General features: G+C 43.4%; 2 protein-coding genes across 12 annotated transcripts in view; one reads left to right on the top strand and one right to left on the bottom strand.

The window, feature by feature from the left end:
- The window catches only part of ANKRD27 (ankyrin repeat domain 27), a 79216-nt gene extending 72439 nt beyond the window's left edge, over positions 1-6777 (top strand). For 7 of the 11 annotated variants that reach the window (XM_025183707.3, XM_025183708.3, XM_025183709.3 and 4 more), the window contains 4 exons: positions 114-195; positions 1181-1253; positions 2192-2254; positions 2784-6777. In XM_025183707.3, coding sequence (XP_025039492.3) covers positions 114-195; positions 1181-1253; positions 2192-2254; positions 2784-3062 — 497 coding nt within the window. In that variant the 3' untranslated portion in view covers positions 3063-6777. Of the gene's footprint in view, positions 1-113; positions 1150-1180; positions 1254-2191; positions 2255-2783 lie in introns of those variants that run through there. The other 4 variants (XM_075940137.2, XM_006121231.5, XM_025183711.3 and 1 more) reach the window with 3 other exon arrangements.
- PDCD5 (programmed cell death 5) lies at positions 6239-16493 on the bottom strand. Its single transcript, XM_075940139.2, has 6 exons — positions 16334-16493; positions 14251-14285; positions 13069-13130; positions 11146-11237; positions 8883-8954; positions 6239-7308 (listed from the first exon to the last, which is right to left on the bottom strand). The coding sequence occupies exons 1-6, from the start codon at positions 16397-16399 to the stop codon at positions 7258-7260; spliced, it is 378 nt and encodes a 125-aa protein (XP_075796254.1). The 5' UTR covers positions 16400-16493; the 3' UTR covers positions 6239-7257.
- Positions 16494-17782: the final 1289 nt, after the last annotated feature.

Raw genomic sequence — 17782 nt, 5'->3', positions numbered from 1 at the left:
CAGATACTACCACTTTTTTATTCAAAACTGTTCTAGCTTGATTCTAAAATAGGATTTAAATGTAATTTCCCACCCACTTCTCTATCTCTCCCACTTGTTTTTTGAACCTGTAGTAAAAGTTAAGCTATCTGAGACAGCAGATGATCCCATCAGCAGACGACTTCAACTGGTTGAATCCATCAACAGATTTAACAAGTAAGCATAGCAGCTCCCTTGGAAATACCACTGACATTTCCAAACAAGTAAGAAACACAACTTTTTAAATGAAAAAGAAAAAAGTCTATATTACATTCCAGATTAAACCAGCTTTGGCTGGATTTTTCAAGCAGCGTAAGGAATAATATTACATATTCTCATTAATTTTAATGTGTGGCAAAATCATCTAGACTACTCTGTAATCTCCTCTAAGCAGTGCTTCACTATTTGAAAACTGTGATGATGTCTCTATTGATACTTTCAGATACTTGTTTTTAGGCTCTTACACATTTAAAATCCAAAGTGTATTCTATTCTAAATAGCTCTTTATCCATAGAAAATACTACAGGTGAACCTCCCTGGTTCGACACCCAGGGGCCCAATCCCAGGAGATATTTTGCTGGACCAGGAGAAGTCATATCTGCCCCCTCCCACCGCTACTGGCCTCCTTCCCCCACAGCTCTGGACCTGACAAAGGCCCCACTGCCTTGCCGGTCTCCATCCTCTCTTGCCTGTCACGCTGAGCCACACAGCTGGGGTGTGCGGCCTGCCGGGCAGCGCTGCCGAGGTGCCTGGCTGCACTGAACAGTCCTGGTAGGATGCGCCCAGCAGCCCAGCTGCAGGGAGCCTGGCTCAAGGCCCTGCTGGCAGCTCGCTGCCAGCAACCCACAGCCATGCCAGCCTGCGAACTAATAGGCACCAGCATTCCATTGGGACTCTCTGGCCCTGCAACATCTGTGGTTGTCCTGGATCAAGGATGTTACCGAACAAGCAAGTACCGGTTTCCAGAGGTTCAGCCTGTAATAGATTTTTTTCTGTTATTGTTTTTACTACAAACACACAATTCAGATACCAGATCTTTGTATGTTGTTGAACTGTTGCCATCTTGTGGCTAATAAATCCACAAGATTATGTTGCAGAGAGACTGCAACTACAAGCATGTTGCTTTATAGTTAGTTCTAATCTTTTTTAAATATATTTTTAGATCAAAATATTTACGGAGAACAATAACAAGAGATAAAAGTGTCCCTAATTTTGATGATGAATTATTGCATCAGGTAGGAGAAAATGTTTGCTTGAGTTCTTTGTATAGCAGTTTTATTTGCTTCTACACTTATGGAGTCCTCGTGCCAGTTCTTACATCTCCTCCTGTGTAGTCAGTCACTGGTTACAGGCCCCAATTGTGAGTTTTCTGTGTTAAACCCAGAGCAATGTGGGATATAAATCTTAGACGGCCAGAAAATATGAGAAAAGAGCTGTAGTCAAGCGAGATAAAACTGACATTATTGGGGGGGTATCAATTTTTTTGTAAAGTAGATTGATCGAGAGTCCTCAAAGGGACTGTTGAGATGGAGACTTTGGTGTTGAGATTAAAGATGGCTCTTACATTGTAAGCACTAATGTGCCCATTGTTAGGGAGAGACTGTTTGCAAGCAATTAAGGCAGCAAACTGGGTCTTGGAATTCTTGAGTTCCCAGCTCTGCCACATATTTCTTTTGTAATTTTGGGCAAGTCACTTAATCCAACTACCTCTGTTTCCCCACCAGTAAAATAGAGGAATACTTCTCTGCTTAAAAAAGTTAGAAGGCTTTGTAAAGCCCTCAAATGAAGGTGCTCAGTCTGTTAATTACTTCTTACCTATATAACCATAATGCAGCAACAATTTAACAGTGGGATTTTGGATTTTTTTTTGGTTGTGGGTCAGGCAGTAGGTCATACCAAAATGGTGGTTTCCAAACATTGCTGTGCGAAAACAATAAACAGCACTTCTGCCGTTTTGGCTGTTATAGCATTATGATTTTATTAGAACTAGAAGTTCTAAATTATTTACTGTTAGAATTTTGGAGATGTCCATTCTGAAACTTTTGTAAGATCTTTTCAGCAAAGTTTTTGTTAACAAAGACTTTTTAAGTTATTCTTATTTATAGAACATCTAGTGCTAAATATACCTGGACTTTAATCTGTAATTGTAATTACTTTAATTTCTGAAAATTAGCCAGAGTACCAGGAGAACCACCCAGTTTGCCAAGCAGAACATAATCAAGATGGGGAAGAGCAGGTATGAAAAGGAGGAATAGGACAGTTAAAGATGCAGTGACTAAAAGGGAGAGGTCCTGAAGACAGTTACAGAGAGACTCTGGCAGACAAGGATCCTGCCTCCAGTCCAAATACATCCTGAAATCTCAATTGAGAGTGATGACAATCTGGGTGATCTCAGTGGTCTCAGAGGTAGAAAGGGTGGTTGTTTTAAGTACTCGGGTGCTTGATTTAGAGAGGTGTTGTGGACAGAGTACCGAAAACGAGAGAGCTTGAGTTTTATACCTAGATCTTTTGTTGACTCTTTGTATAGCTTAGGCAAATTGCTTAACATCTCTGTACTTGTTTCCCCATATGCAAAAAGGGGATAATGGGTATGCTTCTTTGTAATTCACGGCTATATATCCTTAATATTTTTGGATAATAATATATAACACAAGTAGACCTTGGAATGAATCAGTAGGCTTATATTTAAGATGTAGTCTTTTGACTTTTTATAGGCAGAGAAAACCACTGTGCTTTTAACATGTACCATTTCTTCCTCCTCACAGTTAGCTATTAAGAGATTTGATAAGACCAAGTTAAAACCTATTGACCAGAGGCTGGACCAGAGCAAAGCTAAGATTGATGCAGAAAGCAGTGGTGAATCTGTGAAACATGATGATGTGATAGATGCTCTTCTTAGAAGAAAACTAATGCACCGAAGACATACAGTTAGTGTGGCACTTTCAACAGCGGCTGTCAGTGAAGGGAGTGATTTGTCTAACACAGGAATTCCAAGTATTGCACTGGCAAAAGACTGCTCTGATGACTTGCTATCAAAACACTAATAAAAAAGTGTGAATTTGCTGCCACAAACTAAAGAACCAAGTTATACCAGTTTCAAGATCCTCCTGTTGGACAGTAAAGAATTAAATGAAGCATAGAAACTGTGTTTTCAAAAATGGATCACAAGACTGAATCTTTAGCAGACACAGACTGTTCCCGTATCAATTGCACTTTTGAAGACTGAATCCTTTCAGTTTTTCCTGGAGACCCCTACCCAGCCAGTTTGTCACTGATTTCAGGAAACAGACATAATGTCAAAGTATTTAGACAGAAAAAAGTGACTGTTTCCCATTCTACAATCAAAGCACTTAAGAAATTACTTATATCAGTAGAGGAGAAAAAGGCTATATGGTACTTTCCAACCGTCCACACCTGTTTTTTAAAAGGCATTGAATTTTTTTTGTTACTAAATTGGTTAAATTATATTTATTGCCAGAAGGAATTCAAAAGTCTTTATTTTATTATATTGCTAAGTACTGCCATAATGTTTAATAGCATTTTAGAAATTAATGTAATGCCTGTATGTTGCAAGTAGCTAAACAAATAATTCATAGAATCTACAACAAGATGTAAAGACATTAAAATGAGATGAACATGAAGGGAAGTGTCCTGCAGTCCCTATGCAGACAAAGCTTCCACTGATTTCAGTGGGGCACTTGCATGAATGGGGTCTGTGGGATTATGCACTACTGAGGATAGAATAATGTAAAATGCTCTCGACACTTAAAAATGTTCAGATTCCAATTAAGATGAGCATGCTTGTTTCTGCACAGAAATGCATAACACAGAGCGCTGGCTTTTTCCTTTTAGCAAATCAGATAAAATCTCACACATTCACATCTCTACAGATGGGCAGAAATCTACAGCTACTAGGTAAGTGATCTGGCAGGAAAAGTAAGAGTTTGCAGAAAGTGGCTGCATGTTATCCTGTTTTTAAGGGTGATCATTTTAAAGGATACTCATCAATAACACATGGAAGCTTAGATTTGGAACTTGTTTCTTGACATGTTTTCAGTTCAAAATTGGTTTTAAAGTGTGAATTAAAAAGAAACACTTCAATAGCACAAATCAGGATTCTTAATGTCATAGTTTTGGTTTACACTTGGTCACATCCAATTAATATTTTGTTTCTTTTATAAAATGGTAACAGACAATTTTGATTATTTTTTATAGTGGCATTGATAACATGCTTATGGCACTGTGAAATTGGAGGACTTTCCATGTGACTGTTTTCAAATAGATTTTAATGAGCGAAAAGGTGCAACGTGTGTGCACATCTCTGAAAAAACTCTCAGATGAAGGTTGCATGTGTATTTTTCTAAATAATTTGGGTTCATTTAATTTTCTAACGTGCCTTGGATTTGTGCCAAATGATGGAAAAGAAAAATAGTAAAAGTAATAATTCTTGAAAATCTTAACTTTGACTACTTATTTAAAAACCTGACTCCTTTTGGCACTTTCTTCTCACGTTTGTTCTTCCGATATTCAAAGAAATGGCCTAAATGTAAGTAAATTTAGTGACATCTTAAACCCACCCAATGCAAGATCTTCCTTTAGTAATAATGAGACGGTTAATGTTGAGAAAGATGGGGAGCATGGGTGGTGGGTACAATAGGCCAACGAAGGCTGAGTTGCCTTGGATTTGCTGCTGAAAACCTCTTTCCCAAGACCCCCTTTCCACCTGCTACCTAGAGATGTAAAATCCTGTTTGATTAACCGGTTAAATGTGATGTTTAATTGGTTAACTGACTAAAGAGGGCAGAGGCAGTCCCTCACTCCCACTGCAAGCAATGGCTGCTCCAGATGGCTGGAACAGCCCCTGTCCACTGCAGGCCCTGAGTAGCCCTTTACACACAGCAGCTGGGGAGCTGCTCCAGCCCCCTCCAGTTAACCAGAAATGGTTAGCATCACCCAGTTAAGAGTGATGCTTACTGGTTAGCTTTTCACATCCCTACTGCTGCTGCCTGCCTGCCGTGTAGTAAGATCTCTACTCAACCACCCGAGGTCTCTGCTGCTTGTTGTGTCCCTCTCCTCTTCGAGGGGAAGAAAATGAAGAAGTAAACAGGAGAGTAAAGTGGCTTGGCCAGGCACTGAGGCTGGCCTACCACTGGGAACACTTGGGGTGGAGGCATGGCTGGGTGGAGTGTTTGGGGCTCAAGCATACAAGGACAGTGGGACTAGCCTTCCTAAAGCAGACAGATTCACCTACCATCCATGATGAGGAGAAAAATTAACCCCATTTTATACACTGCCAGTACAGCCTAGTGGCATAGCCTGAGTGGATCCAAACTTTGGATGGGTTGGTGGGTAACGACTGGAGGGAGAGCAGCAATGGAGCCATCTTACCCACTCCCACAGCTAGCTTTGGAAGAATGAGAGGAATAGGTGCTCTGGCCAGGGACCCTAGGAAAATAAGCCACCATAAAAATTTCTCTCTCCATCCACTTTGCTTCTCTTTCTGCCTCCTAGTAGGAGTGGGTCTTGGAGCAAGTGCTTGCTCTGCTACCCTGCACTGCCACCAGGGGAGCCAGATTGGGGGACTTAGGCTTGCAAGTCTCCAACTCTGCTCCATGTCAGGAGCACCAGGCAGCTAGAGCAGGGCAAGCCCCAGTGCTCTGACCCCGCTTCCCTTGGGAGCACTGGGTGGGTGGCAAAGCAGAGCCACTACCTTGGCCTAGCAGGAGCACCAGGTGGAGAGGGGCAAGCTCCCACAGTCTGATGGGAGCGGAGGCAGGGTTGGGGCAGGTGGGCCTGTATGCTAAGTGGGTGGGCCCACTTGTGACTATGCCCCATTACAGCCTACAACTACAGACTAAACCCCTGATAATCACAGATTTAAACTGTATAGGCTTCTCATGTCTGACTTATTTACAATGAAAAAACAAGACTGTTACTGTAAAACCAGTTTGCTCTCTGAAAGGAGTTAGCACTTATTAAAAACAAATAAGCTTTATTAATTTCTCACTGAACTAAAATTAAATATTTGCTTTTTAATATGAAGAGTTATACTGAGCTATCACTTGTAGAAGCTAAGCACTATTGCCTGCAATTGAGTACCATTTTAAATAAGGAAGTTTGTAATTTAGACTGCAAGCTCAAAATACACAAGTGACATACACTAGTTGTACTGATCAAAGTTTACTGATTGACAGATGGAAAAAACCCTCAATACTGCTCATAGTTTTTAAACAAAATTTTAATCAGTTCCAAATCATTACAGTTAGAATACTGTATTCTGCTGCTTTTCAATGACACAGCAGAATACAACTCTTCTCTTGTAGTGAAATGTCACTCCCTTTTCAGTTTCACTTCTATCATCACACAAGATGTTACAGTATTTATACCACACATTTTCACACTGCATTTTCAAAGAAGACAACACAGGATCAGATTTACTTTATGCATGCAAGAGTTTCATGTAATTTAGAACAGTTGTCTTTCCTTATTTGACAATAATAAACTCAAACCATTTAATAAATGGTAGAATAAAGATCATGTGTTAACTATCTGAACAGGGCTGTATTACATTACTCAATTAAATTTCAACCACTACTGAGTATCCACGTTTCTCAACTTTTTAACCTCATTCTGAAAGAACTTGAGTTTTCAGAAGGAACTGGTTCAAACTATAATTTCATCTAGCAGACTATTTTGTGAGATGTCTTTTCAAAGAATCATGTCTCTTCTCAATAATTGGTTCGTCAGCTGTTGCATTCTGCAGATTCCAACAAAATATTTCACCAGCCATAGACTGAGAATGAGTGAGGTTTTGGATAACCCCTATACTAGAAGATACTAGTTAATTTAGAAACAAAGTGAGACATTGAGAGAGTGGACATTCTTTTAAGTCCTGTGGGCTCTGGCTGTTTGCAACTTCCAAGACACCTCATGGTAGTAGCAATTTACGGAGTGGCAGGTGCTGATAGCATAGCTTACATGCTAAGTGGGACAGAGGAAAATTCATGCTAAGGAAGTGGTGGGAGAATCCATACCACACAGCCCTCTAATACTTTAAAAAGGTAAGCTATAAAAACTCCTTAGATTTTATTTTACAGAACATGAGTCCATTTTTAACCTTTATCAAAAACGTATGCGGAAAGCAAATACATGTAAATATTTTGTCAGAACTTTCATTTTGCCTATACAGTATGTTTTGTTTTCCTTTTTCCAGGCAGTTTGGCATTCTTACAGTAGCATTTAATCATCGTCATCCTCTTCATCAGAATCCAATACTTTTCTTCTGTTGAACTAAAAACAAACATTTATAAAGTACACAAATTCAGTGTACAGCAACTCATAACTTCAAAGATTCAAGAATCAAGTTAATCGCTAATGGCAAAGTTCTCAATGCGTGGCCACATTAGTAGTCCAAGTATGTGCTTGTGGGGATGGAATCTAGAATCTTTCCCCTCCTCAGCATGAAGAAAGAGTAGTGAGAACTTACAGAACTGTAGTCACTACAGGCTCCTGCTCCTTGTAAAAACGTTTGTATCCAGTGTGGGTTGGCAGGCCCTACCTCCCCAACCGACAAGCCTTCCCCTGGAACTCTGCTCCAAGGTATAGGGTGGCAGTCCCCAATACAATACAGGTTGGACCTCCCTGGTCCAGCACCCTCGGGATCTGACCAGTCCTGAATGAGGGATTTTGCCAGACCAGGGAAGGTCAATTGGTGTCCCTCTGCTGATGGACTCCAGGATCTCCCGGAGTCCATCAGCAGACCCAGCTAGGGTTCCCTGCGGGCTCCATGCTCCCACCTAGCTCCTCTCCTCTGGCTTTGTGCTCCAGTTCCGGCCCCAATCCTGGCTGTCAAACAGGCTCTGTACCCCCAGCCAGGCTATGCTGTCAGGTCTGGCCCCAGCTGCCAGACTGGCTGCATGCTCCCAGCCGGGCTGCACTGTTGGGTCCAGCCCCAGCTGGGCTGTGCTGCTGTCAGTAGCCAGCCTCCACACCCCCAGCTGGGATGCACTGTCAGTCCAGGCCATAGGGCTCTAGTTCTACTAAACCACAGATAGTCCAGGACCACAGAGGTTCAATCTGTATGCTATAGAACTATTATGGCTTTGCTGAGAGTTTTGGTTTGTTACACATTTAGAAGAAGGAATATATGCTTAGGCATTTATATAGCCTATCACAAATTCCCAGAGCCTCTTAATACTGCAGACGTAATGCAGATTCAGAGTGAGCATCACCAATGGTGTAGACAATAGGAAAAATAGCTAGCACTAAAATATTTTCCACCTTTAGTGGCCAAAGGTAACTTCCAGAGTCACGTACTCTGGTTAATTTAGTACTACTCAGAGTGGATAAAAATCTATGATATAAATCAAAGTTAGATCTAATTTAATACTCTTAAAATAATAAAATTAAATTTGAAATTAACCTACACTAAGGACTAAACTTACTATAATCTATTGCTCATTACAAAAACAATTCAAACAGTACATATTTGCTGCCAAAGATTTAAAGAAAGTTAATCATCTGAAGCTGACAAATCATGAAAGAAAGCCCCATAAATAAATTAATCTATTTTCTAACAAAAATGTAAAATTAAGAATCTACATCAGAACAGCCATACCAGGTCAGACAAAAGGTATATGTAGACTAGTATCCTGTCTTCCAACAGTGGCCAATGCTAGGTGCCCCAGAGGGAAAGAACAGAACACACAAACAAGTGTATTTTTAAGAATCTGCATAGCTTAAACGTACATATAACATATCCTCCTAAAATAGCGTTAAATATATGTGCAGCAACTATTGTCAAACCTAGCCTACTTTTCTGCATTGTCTGAACTATGCGTAAAGGGCCTTTGGAAAAAACCTACCTTTACTGTTGTTTTCTTTTCTGTTTGCTGGCTCACTTTTTCAAGTATTTCTATCAACCCTTGTTCTGATACCTAAAAAGGAAGAATAAAAGCCATACACAATTCATTTGAAGAAGTTGCCTAGATTCAAGCAATTGAATATAGCACAGTTGCTGTCCTGCAGCCCTTTCCCCATTGTACACTTTCAAACGTGTAAGTGGCTATTGAGACTATAATATACTGTTCAGTGGCTCACCTGCCATAAGGCTGATTACCCATGAAAATATTACTGCTGCTAGAAGATATTCCTGTAAGAAGCTACAATATGGCTCGCAGAAAACTGCAGCATTTCCATACCAATGACAGCTATTTTAAGAGTTACTTATTCACAATAACTTGCTCTCAGACCATATTGCCTCAAAAAGCCCTGCTGCAAGGGGTCATGGGCCTGGTCTAGAGATTAAGTGCAATTTCTAAAGCCCTGTGTTTCATTTACAAAAAGTGTAAATGTCCTATTTCCTCTAGTAGTTCTTTAGTTTCTATCTCCAGGAACTTTAATTAAAGCTGCTTTCTGCAGTGGCGGGAGGCCTCCCTCAAAAGTCAGGCTGAAAAATACTGCTTTCCTTAGACAAAAATCAGCATTTGGTCTTGCTGCCCTATTGAAAGAACAGCAATTTGTGAACTGAATTCCAAATCTCTCCCACTATTAAAAACAATACCTTTTCCTGTGGGCAACAGTGCGACAATCACATCACTCTGTATCGCCCCGCCCCTCAGCCTGAGTGTAGTACTCAGAAGGGGAAGCAGCCATGGCTCAGGGTTTCCCCAGTCCCCTGGCCTCCCCGCTGGCCCCCAGCTCCGCTACTGGAGACTAAGAGGGTGGTAGTAACACCTCCTGGCTGTGCTCGTGGGTCGCGATGCTTCGGGACCCAGCAAGGAACCATGGCTTCCACACGGCCTGTACTTGGGCTGCTGCCTCTCTGGTGCTACAGCCTCAAAACTCCCCCCTCCTCTCCTCCTCCCCCGCAAGATTACGCCACGACAAGGGAGGGGGCTGGAGAGCCCAGGGGCAAGAGGCTGGGGCGGGCATGGCCCAGCAGTGTGTGTGTGGGAGAGGGGAGTAGGAGAGGGCGCTGAGAGACCAGGACAGGCTGTGGTGGGGGAATTGGGAGGGGGTGGCAATAGGCCGGTGCTATTGTAGCCACTGGTCCTGACCCTCACCTCCTCAGTGGCCAGGGGCGGGAGGAGAGGCTGGGGCTGGCATGGCTGTGGCTCTCTCTCCCTTTGCCAGTGGCCAGAGGGCTGAAAGGCCAGGGCTGGCGCGGTCCTGGCCCTTCTCTGCTTGGCAGCCAAGAGGCTAGGATTGGTGTGGCCCTGGCTCTCCCCTCCCCAGTGGCCAGGGCGGGGGGCCCAACAGGCTGGGACTGGCACAGCCCTGGCATCCTGGGAGGGGAGGGGAGGGGGGAAGGAGTTGGGTCTGCCTACCCCCAGACATGAGGGGGGTGGCAAGTATAGCCATCAAGGGGCACCGCTCCCTAATAACCTTAAACATTCTGGATAACGTCACACTGTAGAATCATGAGGTTCCCCCCTAAATGAGTGAACCCTGATGGTGAGACAGGAATATTAGCTAGTTCAGAATAGGACTAGTTGCAAAATTTTATTCACTTAGAATTACAGCCAATGTTTGACCTTTAGATTTGTACAATTACAGTACTTAGCTAATAGCTCTTAACATCCAGGGTAGAGAAACTTCCTCTCCCCAAGATGCATATGATATTTTGGAAAGCCATCCAGGTAGCAAAATTAATTACAATGAAGATACAATATAACTCTATCATGTTTGGGGTACCCCTTGTCTTTGTGGAAGTTGGTAAATGTGTGTTGGCTGTCACTAGTACCTGTAACTCTAGAACTCCCCAGTTGCCTCCACATGGGCCATTGGTCAATGTCACAAAGAAGAAAAATGCTTTCTACTACAAGACTGAGTGATCCTGAGCATTAAACTTGACTTTTCTTCTCCAGAAAAGCACTTCAGTTTAAGACAGTAAAATCATAAATATTTTAAAATAAGTATGGACACAGTGTTCACACAAATGTACGTTCACACACAGCTTCAGGGCTTGAGAATCATTCATACACATGTTAAGATGTGATCTACAGCATGCAATACAGAATTTTGTACATGTCAGTGTCAATTTTTTCAGTTTGTTTCATTGGGAACACTTATTTGCCTGTTTACTTTCAAACAAAGAGCTAAAGGAACATAAGAAATTTAGCTTACCTTCCCACCTAGCTGTCCAAATCTTGCCATCTGTATAAGGTAATTCTCTACAGCTTTTGCCTTTTCTGGCTTCACAAGTGCTAAATTACTTACTGCAAAACAAATTAGTGCCGTTCAATTTTATACTTTACCACCTTCACTGAATGAACTACTTTACAATTTATTTCTAAAGTCATGTTACGGCATAAAAGAACCATGAATTGACGGAAATTGTTTTGATTTATACAAAATTGTAAGATTCTACAGATCTGCTCCTTTTAAGGATTTATTCGGGGGTTGAGATCTCGTATTCCCTACAAGAAGACAACCCTAGATACTTACCAGTTTCTCCTCACTACTAAATTTAATGCTGCAGATCACCAGCGAAGCCACATTCCTCTATCAAGTACCATCTGCATTTTTTTTTATATATACAAAGTAAAATCTCAAAATCAGGTTATGGGAAATTGGCAGTGTACAAGAATGCCTTTCGCCTCTAGGCACTTGTTCAAATCCAAATTAGATGTGACCAATCTGTTACCACAAAATAGATGGTGTTTGGCATACAAACAAATTGGGAGTCACACTCAGCTGGTCTACACTACACAGATTATCATAAGGCAGTTTATGCTGACCTAATTATGTCAGTGTCTACATGACAGCCTTCCCCCCACCAACAGGCATAAAGCTTATGTTGGTGTAGTTGGGACAACAGTGGCTGTATAGACACTGTGTCCCTTATATTGGCTATCTTGTCAATATCACATCAAGGCCAGGCAGCTAGGGTATGTCTAAACTACATGCCTCTGCCGACAGAGGCATGTAAATTAAACATACCCTCAGAGTCAATGAAGCAGGGATTTAAATATCCCCCACTTCGTTAGAATAAAAATGGCCGCTGCGTAGTGCCAGCTCAACTGTTTGTCAGCACAAAGCAGCAGTCAAGATGGGGATCGGTCGGCAAAGAAAGCCTTTGCTGACCGATTCTGTAAACCTCGTTGCATGAGGCGTAAGGGATCGGTCGGCAAAGGCTTTCCTTGCCGACTGATCCCCGTCTTGACTGCCGCTTTGTGCTGACAAACAGCTGAGCGGCCATTTTTATTCTAATGACGTGGGGGATATTTAAATCCCCGCTTCATTGCCTATGTGGGTACGTCTAATTTACATGCCTTTGTTGGCAGAGGCATGTGGTCTAGACATACTCCTAGTGTCCAGCTCTTCCTGCTCCCTACTGGAAGTCAAGATAAGTTGGATTCCTGTTCCCAGCTGGTGTGAGAAGGCCAAGTGGCATCCACTGGGAGCTGGGCAGCCTTGTCCTTGGCAGGGAAGGAGGAATGGAGGGAGCACATCAGGAGACTGTTCGGCAGCCAGCTGCCAGCGAAGCTGAGACACACAGCTCAGCTGCACATACACGCTGACCTCAGAGTGGGAGTATGTATGAACATGCATCGCTGCAGTAATTACTGTGATGGCTGTAAATTAATGTAATATAAATTGACTAGGTGTGTAGTGTAGACATACCCTCAATTTCCTAACGAACAGACATCCATATCTCAAAAACTCATCTTGACAACTCTCATCCTTGCATACAGTCTTGGCAGAGACCCTGATTTATTCTCTAATTCTTAGAGCTGAGCCCCTCTAAATAAAGGCTTAGCTATACCAATGGGGCAGCACAGGGATGCTGACACTTCTGCTTATTATGCTTTTCCTATGTTCTCTCTATAAACATAGAATTGGTACCTTCACAATCACCAAATTCATTAATATTTGCTCCCAATACAATAAGCTACCACATCTGAGGATTTGCTTTTTCAGCATATGCAAAACCATAATTAGTTTATTAAAAAATGGATTTGAAATCCATAGCATTAGTCTTTTTCAATCAGGTCAAAATAATGCACTTATATGCATACTGTAATGGCAAAATACATGAATGCTTACATCTGGCACGAGCTGCTTGATCCAGAACTTGAGCTAAAATACTATTTCTCATCTCTGCTTCCCTGTAATTAAAAAAAAAAAAAAAAAAAAAAAAAATCAGTTACACAATAGAACTAAGGTTTCAAGCATCAGATATGGCATCTTGCAAGACGATCAAGTCTGCTAAATACTTTATTACCAGAATAGCCGCCAAGCACTGAAAGTCATTTCATTCAAGTAGGTACAGGTTTATCAATGATAAGGATGTTAACAAGCAGGTAACTGACTAATCATGTCGTTGATACGATTTGTGTTATGGGGGCCCACTATGGCTCTGTAGTTTATCAACTAAACGTGTAGTTAAATGTAGTAGGAACCAGGCATGCAGCTCTTACTACATTTAAAATGCAGAGCCTCAGCAGGGCTCCGGTGTGCCTCTGCCTCCCCTACCCTCCAGAGATGGTGCTGGCAGTGGCATAGCGGGGGCGGGGGAGAGGGCACCAATTTAGTCCCCCTCTGCTCCCTGTTATCCATTGGCTCGCCTGCTCCTCCATCACCCACCACCGCCAGCTGGAGCCTCCTCCTCACCCCCAGCCCAATCCTCCTCCATCTCCACCGGCAGGGGAAGATGTGGTACAAGCTTCCCCCTCTCCTGCCAGGGTCATAACACCCTCCTCCCTGGTGCATAACACCCTCACGAGGCCTCTGGGTCCTGGGGGTACTGGCTCCTGCTTCCTCAAATAGTGACTCAAGTACCTGATAAGCCTAGACTTATTGGATAGTTAACTACTCCACTAGTCACTTACATCCCTAACGAATGACAGATTACTAACAAAAAGAAGAAAATGTAATGTTTATTTGATGTATATGACAAAAATTATTTTTGGAAATTGTAAAAACAAAAATCCACAATAGCCTACAAAGAAACTAAAAAGGTGATAGTTCCCACTAACATGTATAGATACTAAACAACCTGATTCCAAGCCTCTTAGCCAAAACTCTCAAGTTTTGCTTACGTGAGGAGCCAAAGATAAAACCCTTCAACTTATCAGCGTAGCTGTTCTGTAACAAAATAACCCAGCATAGTGTTTCAAGGAACTAAAATTAATGTTTTTTTTTTCCTTTTTAAAAAAACCTATAGAAATTAAAAGTCATTAAATTATGAACACGTTACCTAAAATAAATATCTCACATTCATCATACCTCTGTTTGGTTTCTTGTTGTTCATTAGAAGGGTCCTGAAAAGCAAGAATTACATAAAATGCTTTAGCAATCCCTTTAGAAAACACTTGTGTAGGATGTGTTTTATTTGAATTTGACATAAACCAGTTAAAGTCAAATTATCATGGTCATGGTTGAGAGGGGCAAGATAGGTGAGATATCATTTATTGGATCAATTTCTGTTGATGAGACAAACAAGTTTATGAGCTTACACAGAGCTCTTTCCCAGACCTGAGAAGAACTCTGTATAGCTCAAAAGCTTGTGTCTTTCACCAACAAAAGTTGGTCCAATAAAAAAATACTACCTCACTAGCCTTATCATTCTAATACATTGGAATTGACATACCATAGTTTACATGCTGAGAATGAAAACTGTCTGCTTTAACTGATGAATGATCCATGTTTGTTTGTCCTACACATCTGCAGCACGTTTTCACCCCATCATGGTAGAGCAAACAAGTACAGTAAAACTCCAATAGTCCGGCACGCCTGATAGTCCGGCATCAAAATGGCAAGAGCCTAGTGAGTGAGCTTCAGCAAAAAATGAGTCACAAGGTAACAGCGGCAGCAGCTGAACTGAGCAAAAAGGGTAAAAAAGGCTTAAAAAACCCTAAAACATTACAGTATATTGTATACAGTATGTACAATAAAAAGGGTTAAGAACACTTTATATACAGTATATAATGTATACAGTATATATATATCCATCTTATAGTACCTCCTGATAGTCCAGCATATTTGATAATCCGGCACCACCTAGATCCCATAGGTTCCTGATTATCGAAAGTCTACTGTACCCTGATTTGCAACTAGGTTTGCCTCAGAAAAGACAATTGCAGGTTTGGAGCAGAAGGCTAGCTCAGTGAACCCTAAAGACAAAAGGGTGAGCTTTCCAACAATAGCCACAGACATCAGATCTCCTCAATTAAGCTTGCAAGTGAAGTTCAAAACTTCTAGCCTAAGAATAGAACACAAGCAGCAGGAACAGTGGTAAGCAGTCTAGAAAGGGCTTTGAAAGTGTTACTTTCTAAATAATTTGTAAAAGTCTACCTTCTCTCTTAAAAATGTTGTTTGCACTTTTTCAAAACAAAATTACGTACACAATACAGGAACTCTGTTCTATTTTACCCATGTTTTATTCAAAGAAAGTGATTTTATAGGTTGTATCTCTTCACATTCTATTCTCTTATTAATTTCTCAAAAGAAAGTTATTAAATATGGATTCATGGAAAGGGAAGAAGAGCCCCATCCCTAATAACTTCATATCAGATATGTGATTAAAAGTACTAACCATATTTCCATTTGTTATACATGAAACGGTTCCTTTGGCCACCCCATCACCAATCATTTCACAAATTCAATGATATTTACATTATTTAAAACCCATCTAGCAATGCAGGTTTGTTTCCCTTGTTAATTCATGTAACATGTCATTCCTGAAAAGCCAGGGCTAGCCTTTCGGAAAACTTCAGGAACCCCACAGCCCGACCGTTGGTGGTGAAGGTGTTGCTTGGGCACTGGGTGAAGGGCCGAGAGACAGGAATTGAGAAGGTGGAGAAACTGCCCATTCGAGGAGCTCCTTGAACCCTGAAGTGGTGAATGAGGGTTGCTGGCTGGAAGTGATGAAGGGTGGGGCAGAAAGCTGAATAGCCCCCGAGGGGCACAATGAGAATGGGGGGGGGGGGGAGAAAAGGGCCATTTGGGGGGCAGCTGGCTGGTCCCGGGGGAGACAGGGAAAGTGTTGAGGGACAAGTCTGGGCCCCACGTGTACGGCCGATGGGGGGGGGGGGGGGACCAGTTTATTTTAAAGGGCCTTCTAGGGGACACCATTTCCCCACAGCCCGCCCGCTGTACATTTCTACCGCCCTCACACACGCGGCTGCCATGACCATACGCGCCCACTGCCCGGGGAAGGACAAGGGGGCTCCCGCAAAGTCAGGGCCGCTGGTCTCCCGACTCTGGGCCATGGGGAGCGGGGCTGCGGGGGCAGCTGTCAAGGCCTGGGGAGGGGTGAGGTGAGCTGAGGGAGCTGTGTGCCCACGAGCAGCGCCAGCCCCTCCCTTACCCCATGTTTCGCCTGCAGCTCGGCCAGCCGCTGCTTGCGGAGCGCTTCCAGCTCCTCGTCCGCCATGGCTGGGGGTGGGGCAGGGAGAGAACGGGGCCGAGCGCGAGAAAACCGCCAGGGCCGCTCAGCGCGCACGCGCCCCCCCTCCCCAAGCCCCCGCCAATCGATTGCCGAGAGCCAAGACCGAGCTGCCCGGCGAGAGCCGATGGGGCGAGGGAACTGGGAGGGGCACGGGCGCTCATGGGACGAGATGCTGGGAGGGGCGAGCGCGTAGAACCAGCTTCCCACGTCGGGCGGCTGCTGGCCGGGCCGGGACTCCGCCTGGCGGGGGGCGGGGGAATGTCTCAGCTCTCGGAGCTACAGCGTCCCCGGGTCCGGCCGCTCGAGTAGGGGTCACCAGGCCCGCCCCCTGCCCTGGCTAGCCCATCCTCTGGCAGCGCGTTGGGGTTTCCTGCCCCCATAGTGACCCTCCCAGGGCCCGCCGAGCTAGTTGTGCTGACAGATGCCCCCAGGGGCGGGGTGCCAAGGGGAGGAGCAGGCCTCACCCTGCCACACTGGGGCACGTTGCACCAGCGGGCTACCTGCCTCCGTTTTTCTGACCAATGTGCTGCCAGCCTGTGACTTGCTGTTGTGTCACCGACGGGGGGAACCGAACCTGGGACCTCCGGAGCTTCCTGCAGGAGCCTAATGCTTGAGCTAAAAGCTCTCAGCCAAGCATAGAGGAAATTCGTTTTTTCTTTCTGTTGGCGATCTAAGTGCCACTACGTGGGACTGTGAACCACATCCACTAAGTGTGTGGTTACACTATATCCATTTTTATGGTAGAGAAATCGGTGTCTCTAGTGTCCCTGGGCTGACTGAAATGCTCCTGCCATCCTCTTGCAGAAGTGCTTTGGTGGATTCATTGGGAGACCCAAATGGTTGAAGTTAACCCTATAGTTTACAGGAGTAAAGCTTCAGAGTCACAATGTATCTCCACCCTGAAACTGTCATCTGCAACAGCTGGCAGAGTGCTCAGTTGGTAATCTTCCTTATTTTGATGGCTGAGTGCTGAGTCACTTCGCTGCCCCCACCAGGCTATGGCTCCTTTAGCATTGCCCTCCTTAGATTACCATATCACTTCAAAAATGCTCTCCAGCTCCACTTCAATTGTGGATCACTGGTTGAGACTGCAATCTCTGCTGTCAATGCCCTTCCTTTATAATACCCCTCTAAAGCTATACTTCCTGCAGATACACACACATCCCACTATGCCTATTCTAGCCATACAACTCCATATCTGTCTTTGAGCTGCTGTAGCTAGTATATTTCAGCACCCAGCAGAGGGTAGAACAATTGAGCTGGTAGCTATGCTCTTAATTGTCCCTCAGCAACTAGCTACTTCCCTCCCTCCAGATCTAATAGGGCATTGAAAGCTGATAACTAATTTGTGAGTTAACATGAGCCAAA

This window comes from Pelodiscus sinensis, chromosome 12 (genome assembly GCF_052426305.1).
Source record: "Pelodiscus sinensis isolate ZL-2025 chromosome 12, ASM5242630v1, whole genome shotgun sequence".
Lineage (NCBI taxonomy): Eukaryota > Metazoa > Chordata > Testudines > Trionychidae > Pelodiscus > Pelodiscus sinensis.
This window is presented reverse-complemented; position numbering and strand designations above follow the sequence as displayed.

Bases quoted from the DNA above. Each gene is read 5' to 3' on its own strand.
- PDCD5 (XM_075940139.2), bottom strand. From the start codon at position 16,399: ATGGCGGACGAGGAGCTGGAAGCGCTCCGCAAGCAGCGGCTGGCCGAG. The intron at 14,286-16,333 runs GTAAGGGAGGGG...CTTGCTTTTCAG, and splicing joins AGCTGCAGGCGAAACATGGG to GACCCTTCTAATGAACAACA. The intron at 11,238-13,068 runs GTAAGCATTCAT...TTTGTTTTGCAG, and splicing joins TCAAGCAGCTCGTGCCAGAT to TAAGTAATTTAGCACTTGTG.